This window comes from Cervus elaphus, chromosome 5 (genome assembly GCF_910594005.1).
Source record: "Cervus elaphus chromosome 5, mCerEla1.1, whole genome shotgun sequence".
Lineage (NCBI taxonomy): Eukaryota > Metazoa > Chordata > Mammalia > Artiodactyla > Cervidae > Cervus > Cervus elaphus.
Genome location: NC_057819.1, coordinates 94,077,672 through 94,093,603, shown reverse-complemented (window position 1 = coordinate 94,093,603; position 15,932 = coordinate 94,077,672). Strand labels below are relative to the sequence as shown.

Below are 15,932 nucleotides of genomic sequence, written 5' to 3'. Positions count from 1 at the left end.
AAGATGCAGATGAAGAGTGTGGAGTAGTGTGACAATGACCTGTGGGTATGGAAAGCACATGCTGCTTTGTCAATTTATTGTAGTGACACAATTTTAAGTTATCTATATATTTAAGCTACTAAGTTAAATATTGTAGGTAGTTACTGTTTCCTCTCTATTTTTAAGTGTTCATATAATCCAGTTAACTAAATAACTAAGGTTATTTAGTTATATATAACTAAATAAAAAAAGTTTCTTCTTGGAGGCATGGGGATTGACTTATGTTAGAGTCACCTTATATTGAGGCATATACTATGTATTTCAGATTAAAGGGTAGGGACTTTTTGAAACTTTTGCCATGTACTGCCAAATTGCCTTCGGATTTTTTTTTACCTGTTTAGATTCCTATCCAAGGTGTGTAAGAATGCTGTGTCCCTGGGTCCTTGCCAATACTGGGCATTATTAATTATAAAATAATGCTTTCCCACTTAACAAGTATCTTATGATGAACTTAAAAAAAAAAAGTTTCTTGGCTATTTGTCTCTTTTTTGACTATTAGTTATTCGTGATCCCTACTCATATTTCTCTATCAATATTTCTTTTTGTAATTTTCTTAGGTGATTTGTAATTGACTCTTTATGTGATATGTAAAGAGATTTTTTTAATATATTAAGGATATAAAACTTTGTGTATATAACGCAAATAGTAAAAAAGAAACTACCTTTCTTGTTTTTGTATCTTTCTGCTTTTTGATTGGTCTTAAATTGTCCAAGATGTTATCATACATTCAGTGTTGGGAAATACAATTAGAACAGTGTAAGCTATGTGAACACTCACCCTAATTTCTTGATTTGCTTTCTCCTTTCAGGACGATGCTGGATCTTTTCTTGTCTGAATGTTATGAGACTTCCATTCATGAGAAAATTCAATATTGAAGAATTTGAATTTAGTCAGTCTTACCTCTTTTTCTGGGACAAGGTATGGAACTGATTTTCAAGAGTCTTTTTGTTTCAGCATCAGCTTTGGTAGGGACTGTTTCTTCATGTCTTGCTTTTCCAGTTGTCCTCTGCCTTCCATTATAGATGCGACACCGACACCGTTTGTTCTGATTTCCAAAGTATCAAAAATTGACTCTCTTCAAAGGCAGAACCACTCTGGTTTGGGAGGTGGCTTTTTTGCAACAAAATAATAAGTCTGATGACTTACCTTACTACTTCCTGTGTCTTTTCTTATTTAAAACTTTTTGTTTTCAATAATTTCTCCTTTTATCATCTATATGTAGGTCATTTGTCTTTCTAGGACCTAATTCCCTTTCTCTGGGTAGTACTTGTCTGAAAAACAGTAAATAATTTTATTCCTTTTTTAAAAAAAATCTTTACAGTGTACATCGTATGTGTCTGTTAGATATTTATTGATTGACAGCTCTAAGTATCAGATTTTTGTTTCAGAATAAAGCACTGCCTTGTTCAGGATAAACTATTACAGTGTGTACACACATTAAAAGAAAATCCTTCACATATTCTTAAGAAGCCAGATATTCCTCTTTTTTTTTACCTTTGGCCACACGATGCAGCATGTTGGATCTTAGCTACTTGCAACTCCTGTGTCTCCCTCATTCCAAGCAGATTCTTTACCACAGAGCCATCAGGGAAGCCCTTAGCTCCCCAATCAGGGATCAGACCCATGCCTCCAGCAGTGGAAGCATAGAGTCTTAACCACTGAACCACCAGGGAAGTCCCAGAGATAGTGCTATTTAGATATCAACTTTAGTTTAAAAATACCTACTCTGTCGGGTCTGTAGTAGTTCCAGGATTCCTGTTGCTAATGCCATTAAAGATATTAGCTCTTTTCTCCTTTAATTTTATTTAACTTCTCTTACTTTAGGTTGAACGCTGTTATTTCTTCTTAAATGCTTTTGTGGACACAGCTCAGAAAAAGGAGCCTGAGGATGGTAGGCTGGTGCAGTATTTGCTTATGAATCCTGCCAATGATGGAGGACAGTGGGATATGCTTGTCAATATTGTTGGTAAGAGCCCTTCTGTAAGAGAACTGAAACCCAGCTTCATGAAACAAGGCTTTGTAGCTCAGCATAGGCCATTTCTTTGGTGTTTAAGTATAGAGTAGAACTGGTCCCCAGAAGGGTATACAGTTAGCTCTAAGAATCTTTATCTCACGTTCTTAACTAGTAAGTACCTTTCTTAAATTGGAGGTAAAGAGATAGGTACTCTGAAGTTTAGATTAGAGAAGAAAATGTATTAAGTATAACTAACTTTGTATGAAAAAGTTTCTCTCTCATCTATTGATGTAATCAAGAAACACATGAAAAACTGCAACTGTTTGAAAATATCCTCTTTCAAAAAATTGTCTTTGGGGGAAATTCCCTCATATTGAGTACTTTGCAAAGTGTGTTAGACTAAAAACAGAATTAGTTCTAAGATGGATGGATAAATATGCAGCTTAAATGACCTGTTTAATAATACTGTGAGATTGTTCAGTTTTCTGGGTTTCATTTTTGTTGTCATGTCTGGCTCTTTGTGACCCCATGAACTGCAGCACACTAGGCTCCCCTCTTCTTTACTGTCTCCTGGAGTTTGCTCACATTCATGTCCATTGAGTTGGTGATGCCATCCAACCATCTCATCCTCTGTCACCCGTTTCTTTTGCACTCAATATTTCTCAGCATCAGAGTCTTTTCCAGTGAGTTGGCTCTTCTCATCAGGTAGCCAGAGTATTAGAGCTTCAGCTTCAGCATCTGTCCTTCCAGTGAATATTTAGGATTGATTTCCTGGTTTGATCTCCTTGCTATCCAAGGGACTTTCAAGACTCTTCTCCAGCACCACAATTCGAAAGCATCAATTCTTTGGCACTCAGCCCCTTTTATGGTCCAACTTTCACATCCATTCATGACTACTCAAAAATTGTAGCTTTGACAATACAGACCTTTGTCGGTGAAGTGATGTCTCTGCTTTTTAATAACTCTGTCTAGGTTTGTCATAGCTTTCCTTCCAAGGAGCAAGTGTCTTTTAACTTCATGGCTGCAGTCACTGTTAGACTAGCAAAAGATGGCCTATTTTTAAAAGCAATAGCTGTTTTTGTCTGAATTTCTGACACTTGGAATTTATGTTTACTTACGGAACATTAAAATTTGTTTTCTTTTAGAAAAATACGGTGTTATTCCTAAGAAGTGCTTCCCTGAAACTTACACAACAGAGGCAACCAGAAGGATGAATGATATTCTGAATCACAAGGTACAACATACGGAGCAGGGCGGGATTACATGTAATGTGCTTACCTTAGAACTCCTAACTGATTTTCCAGGGGCTTTTCTGGGCATTGCAGTGTACGTGGGCTATATATAAGATAGCTACTCAGTGTCCATCCAAGGCAGTGTAGCTGCATATTAACTTTAAAAATAACTGATGGGACTTCCCTGGTGGTCCAGTGGTTAAAGATCCACCTTCCAATGCAGGGGACAAGGGTTTGATCCCTGGTCATGGACCTGAGGCCCCACGTGCTGTGGGGCAACTAATAAGCCCACCCACCACAACAAAGACCTAGTACAGCCAAAATAAAAAAATAATTATTTTTAAAAAATAATGGCGATTAGTAGGGTGGTTTTTTCTTCTCTTTAAAAATATCCCACTTTTATTTCTGTTGATTTTAATTCTTTCTTATGAGTACTGAGGAATGAAAGCCCCATTCTCAGTGTGGGACAAGCACATGGGGTGCTGTGCCTCTCACTTGGTTCTAGTGGTGGCAGACTGGGACAGCTTTACAGTCTAGTAAAACCAAACACAACTCTTTGGAAGACTTCCTTAAAGACTAGGCACAGTTCTTGGGCTTCCCCAAACCACCTCAAGTGTAGTTTATCCACTCAATAAAACATTTGATGTAGTCGCTGAACTGCTTTTTATTGCCTCAGTTAACTTAATGAATCATTCTGTCTTTTCTACATAACCCAATTTCCCAGGGAGGACTGTGAATCCTACAGGGATGCTGCTCTGCCTGCCAGACTTCTTTTTTAAGAACTGGGAGTTGCCAAAATCTGCTGTCTTGATCTATGAGGCTAAAAATTGGATTTGTCATCCCTGGAAGAAAGACTACATTTTAAAATAAACTGTAAAATATGTTTCCCCAATATGAGAAGTAGGTTATTTTCCACTCAGGAAACTCTGGGGAGTATTATCCACAGGCTAAAAGATCGTTAATAGTAAGGCATTGGATTCCATTTCAGGTGGGAACAAGATCCTCTTTAGCCCTATGGCTAGGTTTATGACTCACCTTTATCTTAGGCATCTCCCAAAATTGAAAACAACAAAAATGAAAAGTATATTGGGGTTTGGAATAGCCATGATCATAATGATTTTACAGAGAAGAAATAGACAACCAGGAAGATTCTAAATTAAAACATATTTGAGTGAATTAGTGGCATAATCAGCTTGTCTCCCATTTTTTCATGATAGGCATTTTGAAATCACATGTTTTCCCCATTCCCAGACACGTCACAAAGGGTACCATCAGTTGCAGAGCAGAAACAGTTACATCTAGTATTTTAGGGGACTCATCCATGTCTTTTCTCCTTATGGAGAAAGTTTTTCTGTCTATGTTTAAGTGGAGTTGTTGGGGAAAACATTTGCTTTTATGAACTTTGTCCTGGGTCTTGACTGAGTTATACTTCAAAATGGAGCTAGCATTGGTCTGTTAGTCTCCTTTACAGTTGAATTTGGGTAACTGTTGGAATGTTAAATAAATTTCTGTCATAGATGAGAGAATTCTGCATACGACTACGGAACCTGGTACACAGTGGTGCAACCAAAGAAGAAATCTCAGCCACACAGGACTCCATGATGGAGGAGGTAATAACAATTATTGGATTTTTTGTAACCCTTTTAAAGAACCCTAAGAATGTTCCTATCTGTTAAATTGATTAGGAAGCATGGTCATTGCCATTAATGTTGAATTGAAAATTACTTATTTTACAGCTAAAAAGGCTGAGGTATAAACTTTGCAGTTTGGTATGGGACTTGGGGGATTCCCAGGTGGCTCAGCAGTAAGGAATCAACATGGCAGCGCAGGAGACGCCGTTTTGGTCTTGGGTCAGAAAATCACTGAGAGGAGGAAAGGGCAAGCCGCTCCATTATTCTTGTCAGGAAAATCCCCTGGACAGAGGAGCCTGGTGGTCTATAGTCTGTGGGGTCGCAAAGAATTGGACACAGCTGAAAATCTGAGTATACATACACACAGGACTTGTACTTGCATCTTCTGTTTCCCAATTTAGGATTCTGTATAATTTCATTCTTTATTCATTTCATAAATATTGAATACCTGCTAGGAGTTTGGCACTGGGAATACAGAGATGAGAAAGACAGTCTCTACTCCCAAGGAGCTCGATCCCTTGGTTAAAAAAGCACATGAATGATTATAATAAATCCTGTGCTGGAGATTATAAAAAAGGATTTGGTGGTCATAGAGGAGGGAGTGAATAAGTCAGTGAACTGAAGGTTTCATGGGACAGATATTTGAACCAGTTCTTGAAAGAGCAGTAGAGACTTACCAGGTGGAAAACTGGGAAAACCATTCCAGACAACAGGACTTGCATGAACAAAGGTGAAATCTTCAGACAACAGAGTACCTGAAACATACCATTTTGTGAGTGTGTTTGGTAGCAAATTAAGCTAGAAAGGCAGAGCTGTGAGGGATCTTAGGTAGATGCCAGATCTTCTGGCTTTATTCTGTAGCAATAAAAATGGGAAGCTATTGATGGTTACAGTAGTTAAAACAATGTATGTGAAGACATTTTGGAAAACTTAAAGAGCATTAAACAAATACCAGGCTGCAATATTTATTATCAAGGCAGTAGGAATCTTTATTACATAATTACATCAATGATTACATTTAATACTATCCATAATCCAAATGAATATGTATAAAACTGTGAAATTGCTTTAAGAAAAGTACAAACATTTCTATTTTTCATCTAGTGGACCCATTACTTGGAATCACTCAACTAACAGTTCTTTCAGGACTATTTTTGTGGAATTAAAATGGTATAAATTTTTTTTTTTTTTTTTTTTTTTTACTACAGTGGACAACATTAATGCTTCACTCATGTTTTCTTTTAAATTTTATAGAGGCTGCATAGTGTAGTCCCGAGCATGGTCTCCCAAGGTCAGACCGTCTTGTCTTCTCATTAACAGCCATGTGATCTGGGATAGGTTCCTCAAACTCTCAAGTCTCAATTTGTTCATGTGTAATGCCTCTACCCTCTTGCTTGATACAATTTAGTTTCTTAAATACTGTTCAGTGGCTGAATACAGAGGTGTCATTTTGTCTGATACATGTAAACTATCTCATATTCACCTCTTTCTTTAATGCCTCTACAGCCTCTAACTTGATACAATTTAGTTTCTTAAATATTGTTCAGTGGCTGAATCCAGAGGTGTCATTTTGCCTGATACATTTCAACTATTTCATATTCACCTCTTTTAGGCCTCTAGCTAGATACAGTTTAGTTTCTTAAATATTGTTCAGTGTCTGAATACAGCAGAGGTGTCATTTTGCCTGATACATTTAAATTGTCTCATATTTACTTCTCTCTCTACTCCTTAAGTGTTCTTTGTTAAGAAAGGTATCTGTGGTAAAAGAAATAGGCTTTGGAGTAGGACATGGGTTTCGCCTCTATCACTTAACAGCTCTATGATCTTGGATAAAATTACTTAACCTGTCTCAGATTCAGTTTGAGTTTAAAATGCATTCCTCATTGGATTTTTCTGGGGATCACATAAAGAATTAAATATCTGAGTGTAAGTCCAAGTGCCTGGTACATAGCAGTTGTCCAGTAAATGGTAGTTTTCTTGTTTCTTCCTTAGAATGATCTCTCTTCTTAAGGCCATGTCTCTTGCATAACATGCCTTTATGATTATACTAAGATGGTGGGGTGTAGGGGTTAGGGAGGAAGAGTCTGTAAAGAGTTAATGGAAATAGGCTCAGATGGTACTTATTGCAGATCACAAGCATCCTGTTGACTTAAGATAATTGCTTTAATGATCTTTTAAATGATTTATCTAAAGTCCATGATCTTGCCTTGCGATTAGCTGGTAAGAGGGCAAATATATTCTATATATCTTTTCTCTCCTTTCCTAACCTTGGAAAAAGTAAAACACTACCTTGCCAAGTCCTGAGTATGAATGTTTTCAGGATTATTTACTTAATGATTCTCTGTAAACTGTTGACTACAGAATTCTGTGTGGTAGGTCTTTAGATTTTTACAATTCCCTAGATGACTTCTCATTAGTGAACCTGACTCTTTGGTAATGAAGAGTCTAGTTGTGGTTTTAAAGCCACAAATTAGTACCTGTGATTTGCCTAGCCTTGTAGGCACATCAAAATGATGACTTGAATCAACAGCCATGAAGCTCACATAGCTTTGAATGAGATGTGTTTATGCTAAAGGCATTCTTTCTAAGGAGGCTTCCCTGGTGGCTCAGTAGGTAAAAAATCTGCCTCTGTGATGCAGGAGACTCAGGTTTGATCGTTGAGTTGGGAAGATCCCCTGGAAATGGGAATGGCTAACCACTCCAGTGTTCTTGCCTGGAGAATCCCATGGACAAAGGAGCCTGGTGGGCCACAGTCCGTGGGGTCAGAAAGAGTCAGACACGAGTGAACTGACTAAGCACAACACAGCACACACCTAGTTATCTCTGTCTTTTTATCTTTCTTCTGGAGGGATACCTGTTTCTTTTATTTTTTCAGCTGAACAGTGAACTTCTTAGTTTGAAGCGTATAATATATTTGAATTACATTTGCTAATCATTCTACCTTGTTGCACATTAGAGGCTTTTGAGTGTTATACCAGGAGCATGAATAAGGCTTGTGCTTCTAAACTTTTATAATATAAGAAATTACGTACTAACTAACCCAGGGCAGGATGATATAGAAAGTCCTAGTGATCCAGAGGTTATCACTGCTAACTCTCTGATACTTTTCCTTATGTATTTTTTTTCATTTAAGATCATATAAAATTTAGCTTAAAAAAGGGGTCCTAAAAAAAGGGGGGGGTCCTATACACTGTTAATAAGTTCCTTTTTTCATTTTCTTTGTCTTTCTCTAGTGCCTGTAGATTTTTTTATACACAAGCTTTTTTTTAAATTATTTTTTAAATGAAAGATAACTGCTTTACAGAATTTTGTTGTTTTCTGTCAAACCGCAACATGAATCAGCCGTAGGTATACATATATCCCCTCCCTTTTGAACCTCCCTCCCCATCCCACCTCCCTCCCTCCCACCTCCCTCCCCATCCCACCCCTCTAGGTTGATACAGAGTCCCTGTGTGAGTTTCCTGAGACATACAGCAAATTCCCATTGGCTATCTATTTTACATATGGTAATGTAAGTTTCCTTGTTACTCTTTCCATACATCTCACCCTCTCCTCCCCTCTCCCCATGTCCATAAGTCTGTTCTCTATATCTGCTTCTCCATTGCTGCCCTGTAAATAAATTCAGTACCATTTTTCTAGTTTCCAAATATATGCATTAGAATACAATATTTATCTTTCTGTCTCTGACTTACTTCACTCTGTATAATAGGTTCTAGGTTCATCTGCTTCATTAGAACTGACTCACATGCATTCCTTTTTATGGCTGGGTAATATTCCATTGTGTATATGTACCACAACTTCTTTATCCATTCATCTGTCAGTGGACATCTAGGTTGCTTCCATGTTCTAGCCATTGTAAATAGTGCTGCAGTGAACAATGGGATGCGTGTGTCTTTTTCAGTTTTGGTTTGCTCAGGGTATATGCCTAGGATTGGGATTGCTAGGTCATGAAAGAAAGTGAAAGTGAAGTCGCTCAGTTGTGTCTGATTCTTTGCGACCTCATGGACTGTAGCTCGCCAGGCTCCTCCGTCCATGGGATCTTCCAGGCAAGAGTACTGGAGTGGGCTGCCATTTCCTTCTCCAAAGGATCTGCCCGACTCAGGGATCGAACCCAGGTCTCCCACATTATAGGCAGACGCTTTACCGTCTGAGCCACCAGGGACACCACCAGGGAAGCTGGGTCATGTGGTGGTTTTAGTCCTAGTTTTACTGTCTTCCATAGCGGCTGTATCAATTTACATTCCCACCAACAGTGCATACTCTCTCCAGCATTTATTGTTTGTAGACGTTTTGATGATGGCCATTCTGACTGGTGTGAGGTTATATCTCATTATAGTTTTGATTTGCATTTCTCTAATAATGAGCGATATTGAGCATCTTTTCACATGTTTGTTAGCCATCTGTATGTATTCTTTGGAGAAATGTCTGTTTAGGTCTTTTTCCTACTTTTTGATTGGGTTGTTTGTTTTTCTGGTATTGAATTGTATGAGCTGCTTGTATTTTTTGGAAATTAATCTTTTGTCACTTGTTTTCATTTGCTATTATTTTCTCCCGTTCTGAAGGTTGTCTTTTCACCTCGTTTATAGTTTCCTTTGCTGTGCAAAAGCTTTTAAGTTTAATCAGGTCCCACTTATTTACTTTTGTTTTTATTTCCATTACTCTAGGAGGTGGGTCATAGAGGATCTTGCTTTATGTCATCGAGTATACACGAGCTTTAAAGGTTACTTTCCATTTACAGTTATTATAAGAAACTGGCTATAACCTCCTTGTTATACAGTACATCCTTGAGCTTGTCTTACAACCATTAGTTTGTAGCCCCCACTCTCCCATCCTTATACTACCCCTCCCCCCACACACAGGTAACCACTAGTTTTTCTCTATATCTGTGAGTCTGCCTCTTTTTTGTCATATTCATTAGTTTGCTGTATTTTTTAGATTTCACACATAAGTGATGTCATACAGTATTTCTCTGTCTGACTTATTTCACTTAGCGTAAACATTAAAAATATAAGAAGATCTACAGTGAGCTAGCCACTGGGGGATTTAAGCTGAGGAGTGATGTGGCATGCTAAAACAGAGGGAGAGGAAGAAGGGAGGTCAGTGTGGAGGCTATTGTTGTGTAGATGAGATATGGTAGTGGTTCCCACCAGATGGATGAAAATGAGGATGAAGAGAAGTAGATATATTTGAGGGTGGTGTATCTTCAAAGTGAAGATAATAGGACTTGCCAATGTGGAGGACAAGAAAGAGGGACGATTTGGGTGATATAAATGGAAGGTTTCCAGGTAGGGGAGAGAAGGCTTTTGAGTGGTTATGAGGGAACCTGTATGTGGTCAGGGATAGCAGTGTGAATGAGAGAAGTAATGAAGAAGCAGGATTTGGGAGGAGGGAAAGAGTAAATGTGCTTAACTGTAGTGCTTTCAAACTTTACAGTCAAATCCCTTGGGGATCTTGTTCAAGTGCAGATTGACTCAGTAGATCTGGGTGGAGCTGGAGAGTCTGAATTTCTCACTATTTATTTGATCCAAACAGACTCTAAAAGTAATCTGAAGGTAATCATATGACTCTTAGTTATCATCTTTGTGAGTTCATTTCCTTTAACATCACAGAAGGGCACACACCTTTTAAGTGTCGGTTTTTATGTCTTTCCCTGCCCTAAAATATATCTAATACCTCCAGGAAGTTTCTCCTCCTCCACCTGCTTTTGCTGGCACAAGTAGGAGTTTTGTTTTTAAAACAGACCCCTGCCTTTCTTTCATTCCCCACCAGAAAGCAGTAGAGAGCTGTCTCCTCTCCCCTTTCTCTGCATTGTCAACAGTCACCAGGGTCTCCATTCCTCTCATGTGACTGGTTCATTTACCCTCGGCACCAAACCTTCTCCAAAGTTCAGCTATTTTCTGTGATGATTTCTGGCAGTCATTCTTCTCCGTGATCAATAGGTCACTTTACCTTTGAACCTAATTTCTCCATCAGTGAAACGAAAAGGTCAGAGTAGATGATTTCTTAATAGCACTGTAGCTTTGTGTTTTTACAATAGAAGAAAATCATGTTTCTACAGTGCTTTAGACTTTACTGGACAATCCAGTATTGTAAATACAAATGAAGATTCCAAGATTCTGTCACTTCTGCAGTGGTTCCAGGCACTGAACTCTTTCAGCTTTACGAATTTTGCTCCATTACAAGTAGCTTGGTTGTTACCATTGCACTACCTTCCCATTCTTTTGGGTTGAACAGAAAGTTCATTCAGGTTTTTTTATAACATCCTATGGAAAAACCCAAACGAACTTTTTGGCCAAGCCAGTAACATTTCTAATTACTATGGTTTCCTCCATTCTGTGTCTGCCTATAGCTGGCTTTAAACTCTCACCCTTCTAAGCATTCATGACTGACTCTCAACTATCACATCCTGCCTTCCTCCTCTCACTTGGTGGTCTGTCTTCCAGTTTAGCCATGAGGATGGGAATTAACTCTATCCAACATCATTCGTCTTTAAATTGGGGTCCATGCATTCTTCCCTGTGTCCTGTATTTCATGCTTTCTGTGTCTTTTTTCTTTTTTCCATTGCCTTTCAGATTCTATTATTCATCAATATTCAGTTCTGTATAATGATTTGTGTTTAATGTCCAGTATCTTTTATTGTCCTTAATATCAACTTCATCTTGTGAGAAACAGGTAACAACTCCTGAGTTGTCCACCAGAGAGCAGCCTCAGATGCCCAAAGCTCGCTGCCAGCTTTGTATTTTGGGAACAGGGAACAGTTTTTCAGAACGGCAGAGTCTCTTATCAAGAATTGAAGTATCATGGGTCCTGGAGATTATAATTTGGAAAAATGTTAAAAATTAGAGCTTGTTTCACTATTGTTAGTTGACTTGGAGCCAAACATTCCTTCCAAAGTGTTTTAAACCGACTTGAATGTGAATGACTTTGGATAATTTATTGTCATGGTAAACAAATAATATAAAACAAAGCAACATTGTCTCACGTTACAGTTTTACTAAAATACAAGAGAAAGAGATGTCACCCTTATCTTCATTCATCCCTTGTATATATCTTTGATAAAAATTCAGCTTTATAAAACACGCAGTAGGGCATAAATATTTGTATTACAAAAAAAGATGAATTATAGAGTTCATTTAGATAGCTAAAATGCAGATTTCCTTTAGTGCATTTTTGATGAGAAGGAAGGAATGATTTCACACTTTTTACTATAAAGAGGGGGTCAGATGCCCAATAAGGTATATGTAAATCATAGTGTAAAACACTCATATTTATATTTAGAATGTGTTTAAAAGTAAACAGAAGTTCACTTACTTGTCTTAATCTTTATTAGGCCTAGCCCTCGACTCCCCCATTTTTTCGCCAGGGCCTAACTGAACTGGGTAAACCAAGTGGATGACTTGAGAATTAATTAAAATGACCCCGTATAAAATGTTCATACACATGTGACAATGATTCTTAGTTGAAAATACACATTGTTTAAGTCTATAAAACCTTCCTTATTTAAGCATATTCTTATTGTACACTTTAGTTGTTTTGACCATAACTAACCAGTGGCAGGGTCCTCATGATGAAAATTAACCATTTGTGGCCTTGGTGCTGAGGAAATACAAAATGACTCTCGGGTCCTTATGAATCTCAAAAAGAGCTCATTAATCCATGGCTAGATTAGCTCAATTACAGTTGCTCATGTGATGCCCTGCTGCTGCTTTTCTGTATTAGGAACTAGCTCGAGAATGATATGTTAAAAGAGAGGCAGTTGGGCCTCCCTGGTGGCTGTGTGGTAAAGATTCTGCCTGCTAGTACAGGAGACATGGGTTCGATCCCTGGTCTGGGAAGATCCCGCATGCCGCAAAGTAGCTAAGCCTGTGTGCCACAACTTCTGAGTTGCTCTAGAGCCTGGAGGCTGCAACTGCTGAAGCCCATGTGCCCAGGCTGCATGACAAGAGAATCCACTGCAATGAGAAGCCCAAACACCACAACTAGACAGTAGCCCCTGCTTTCCACAGCTGGAGAAAAGCCCATATAGCAACGAAGACCCAGCACAGCCAAAAATAAATAATTTTAAAAAGAGAGGGTGGTGGTTTAAGGACCAGCTGTTCAGGCTCATAAAACATAAAGTAAATCCTAGTAAAGGAAGATTCTGTCTTGGAAAACAGACATAAAATGAAAGGCACACGTAACTTCATCTGTAGGTTAATGTGTTTCTGTTACGGTGGTAGAATCAGGCTCTGTCTTCCATATGACATGAGTGTCTTTTTATCCTTAATTATAGGCCTGAAGTCATAGGCAGGCCTATTTCTAATTTTCTAGCTTTGGTTCAAAGAAGAAGTTTGAACCTTGCTTATCAGGGTGTTTGTCCCAAGGCTTTTTTGAGGCCTGATTTTGTGATTTACTGGCTTTAGGACATCAGTCAAGCTATTTATTTTCCTGGACCTTGGTTTCTTTATCTGTCACATGTGAATAGTATCTACCATTTTTGTTGAGGAGACTGAGAGACATGGTATTCACAGACTGTGGTACAGCACAATAGACAATATTTCCTTTTTTGTTTTAAACGCTGTATTGGTGGAGCAATACTTTTGGGTTTTTTTGGACAGTGTGTGACTTTAGATCATGATTCTGCCAGTTACTAGCTATGTGGTCTTAAGTAGCTTGCTTAATTTCTTTGAGTCTTTTGGAGAAGGGAGGAAGAGGGGAAATTATACCTTGAGAGAGTTCTATGAGAATTAAGTTAACCTAGCAGATATATAATGGCTAGCACAAAACAGTCACACTTAATAAATACAGGATCCATTTCTTTTAACTGTAATGGAGTATACAAATGTAAGGAGCAAACAATGCAGGTAATTAGTGATGAGATTGGATCAGGGTGGTGACGGGGTGGAGAAAGAAGCAGATCATAGTGTATATTTTTTCAAAGGTAAAGGAAATTCGATACAGAAGAGAAAGTACTTTCTGTGCTCTGACCTTATACAGGGTGTGTCTCTATACTTCTATTTCTGTCGTTCTGTAAGATGAAAATAATATAAAGTATATCCTTGGATTGTAATGACGCTAACTTGAAGGTTTTGTGACATCTTTGGAGAGTGGGTTACGGTCTCACAACCCCAGAAATGATACCTTACTATTCAGTGTATTCTCGTTCTAATATCACTTTCGATAGACATTGTCATCTAAGCTCCACCAAAAAGTTAGTGACTTTTCTGGGAGTAGAGACCCCCATCCCAATCAAAGCAAAACCTGGAAGCATAAAGGGAAGGAAATCTATTTATAAAATGTATGTAATTATTTGTCACTTGAAATACAATCAGCAGAGCAGCAACTCAGATCTTATTGTGGATCAGTGGTGAGTGATTTCTTGGCTAAGGGAGTTTGACTTGCAGGGCAAATACGAAGCACTAAATATTAACATTTCAGAATTGTATTGTTCTGAGTGTTTATTTAAGAACTCAGAAGTTTGCTGATACCAAATCTTGGACATCAACCTTCCAATTTTTGGAGCAATATTAGGTTTCCTGTGAAATCTCTGACTTGAATATAGCCTCTGATTTCTTGTGTTCCCCAAGCTTGAAACTTGACGAAAAGAGGTAAAAAATACTGCTTCCCTCTAGCCATTGCTCATCTGTCCTCCTTTTTTCCAGATATTCAGAGTGGTGTGCATCTGTTTGGGTAATCCACCAGAGACATTCACCTGGGAGTATCGTGACAAAGATAAAAACTATCAAAAGATTGGCCCTGTAACACCCTTGAAGTTTTACAGGGAACATGTCAAGCCACTCTTCAATATGGAAGATAAGGTTAGAGACTGGCGATGGCAGCCACTGGCTTTTTACTTTCAAATGCCTGTTGACTACAAGAAAGAGTATCCAATTCCGGGGTTAATATGCATGGTCATCCAACAAGACACTAAACCAAATTTTTCCTCCTTCTTCTGAAGTATTTTATATACCAGTTCAGTTGGTCACTCAGGGTTCCCAGCGCTCCTTCTCAGAGACTTTTCTAACTGTGGGTCAGCAGTCAGTTTAATTCCCACAGCTCCCCTTATCTGGGCTCTGAGTCATTCTCCGGTCCAAAGACAATAAAAGTCTATTGGGCATTTCTTACCATGGATTCAGAGCATCATTGTCTATGGGCCCTCTGGGGACTCTCGTGGAAGGGAGCAGTATCTCAGCCCAGTTTTTCCCACTAACTTCAGGACTTCTCCACCTTCCTAGCAGGTGCCAGTCTTCCCTTCTTTATTGGCATGTTGACCCTCTTAAAGGGCTTTCCTGGTGGCTCAGCTGGTAAAGGATCTGCCTGTAATGCAGGGTTTGATCCATGGGTCCCGGGAAATCCCTGGGAAGATCCCCTGGAGAAGGAAACGGCTACCCACTCCAGTATTCTTAGCCTGGAGAATTCCATGGATAGGGGAGTCTGACGAGCTACAGTTCATGGGTTGCAAAGAGTTGGACACAACTGAGTGACTTACACCTTCACTTTTCACTTCACCCTCTTAAAAGCAAATGGCTTTGTTTTATCATTGTACTACCAGGCATTGAGCCTGTCTTGTAACTTGAGAGCAGGGGCCTTGTAGTGATGGGCTCCTGAGTCACCATCTTGCCTTACTGGTGCACACAATTCTTAAGGATTAGTTTTAGGGTGACTCTTGCCAATAGGAAAAATGGGTTGATTGCAGCTCCCAAATGTCTGCCTTCAACTAAAGAGAATATACAGGGATCTCTGTCAAAAGGACCCTGCCACCTTTTGTTTCTTGGTTATTTAACAGTGTGTTCGTAATGCTTATTCTTGTAGGCAGAGGTGATGAGCTCGATACAAATATATGAACTTGGAGGGGATGTCTGTGTCTTGATATTCCTGGTGTTATGTTCTGATCAACGTATTCTTGATCTCCTAGATTTGTTTAGTGAATGACCCTCGGCCTCAGCACAAGTACAACAAACTTTACACAGTGGACTATTTAAGCAATATGGTCGGAGGGAGAAAAACTCTGTATAACAACCAGCCCGTTGACTTCTTGAAAAAGATGGTTGCTGCCTCCATCAAAGATGGAGAGGTTGGTGTTGTTTCTGTGTCTTC

At 38.8% G+C, this 15,932-nt stretch overlaps 1 protein-coding gene across 1 annotated transcript in view; it reads left to right on the top strand.

Moving 5' to 3' along the window:
* BLMH (bleomycin hydrolase) overlaps nt 1–15,932 on the top strand; it is a 40,946-nt gene that overhangs the window by 3,301 nt on the left and 21,713 nt on the right. Inside the window, exons 3-8 of the mRNA XM_043903290.1 lie at nt 848–957; nt 1,864–2,005; nt 3,139–3,227; nt 4,743–4,835; nt 14,498–14,653; nt 15,751–15,909. Of these exons, the coding sequence (XP_043759225.1) occupies nt 848–957; nt 1,864–2,005; nt 3,139–3,227; nt 4,743–4,835; nt 14,498–14,653; nt 15,751–15,909 (749 nt within the window). The remainder of the gene's footprint in view (nt 1–847; nt 958–1,863; nt 2,006–3,138; nt 3,228–4,742; nt 4,836–14,497; nt 14,654–15,750; nt 15,910–15,932) is intronic.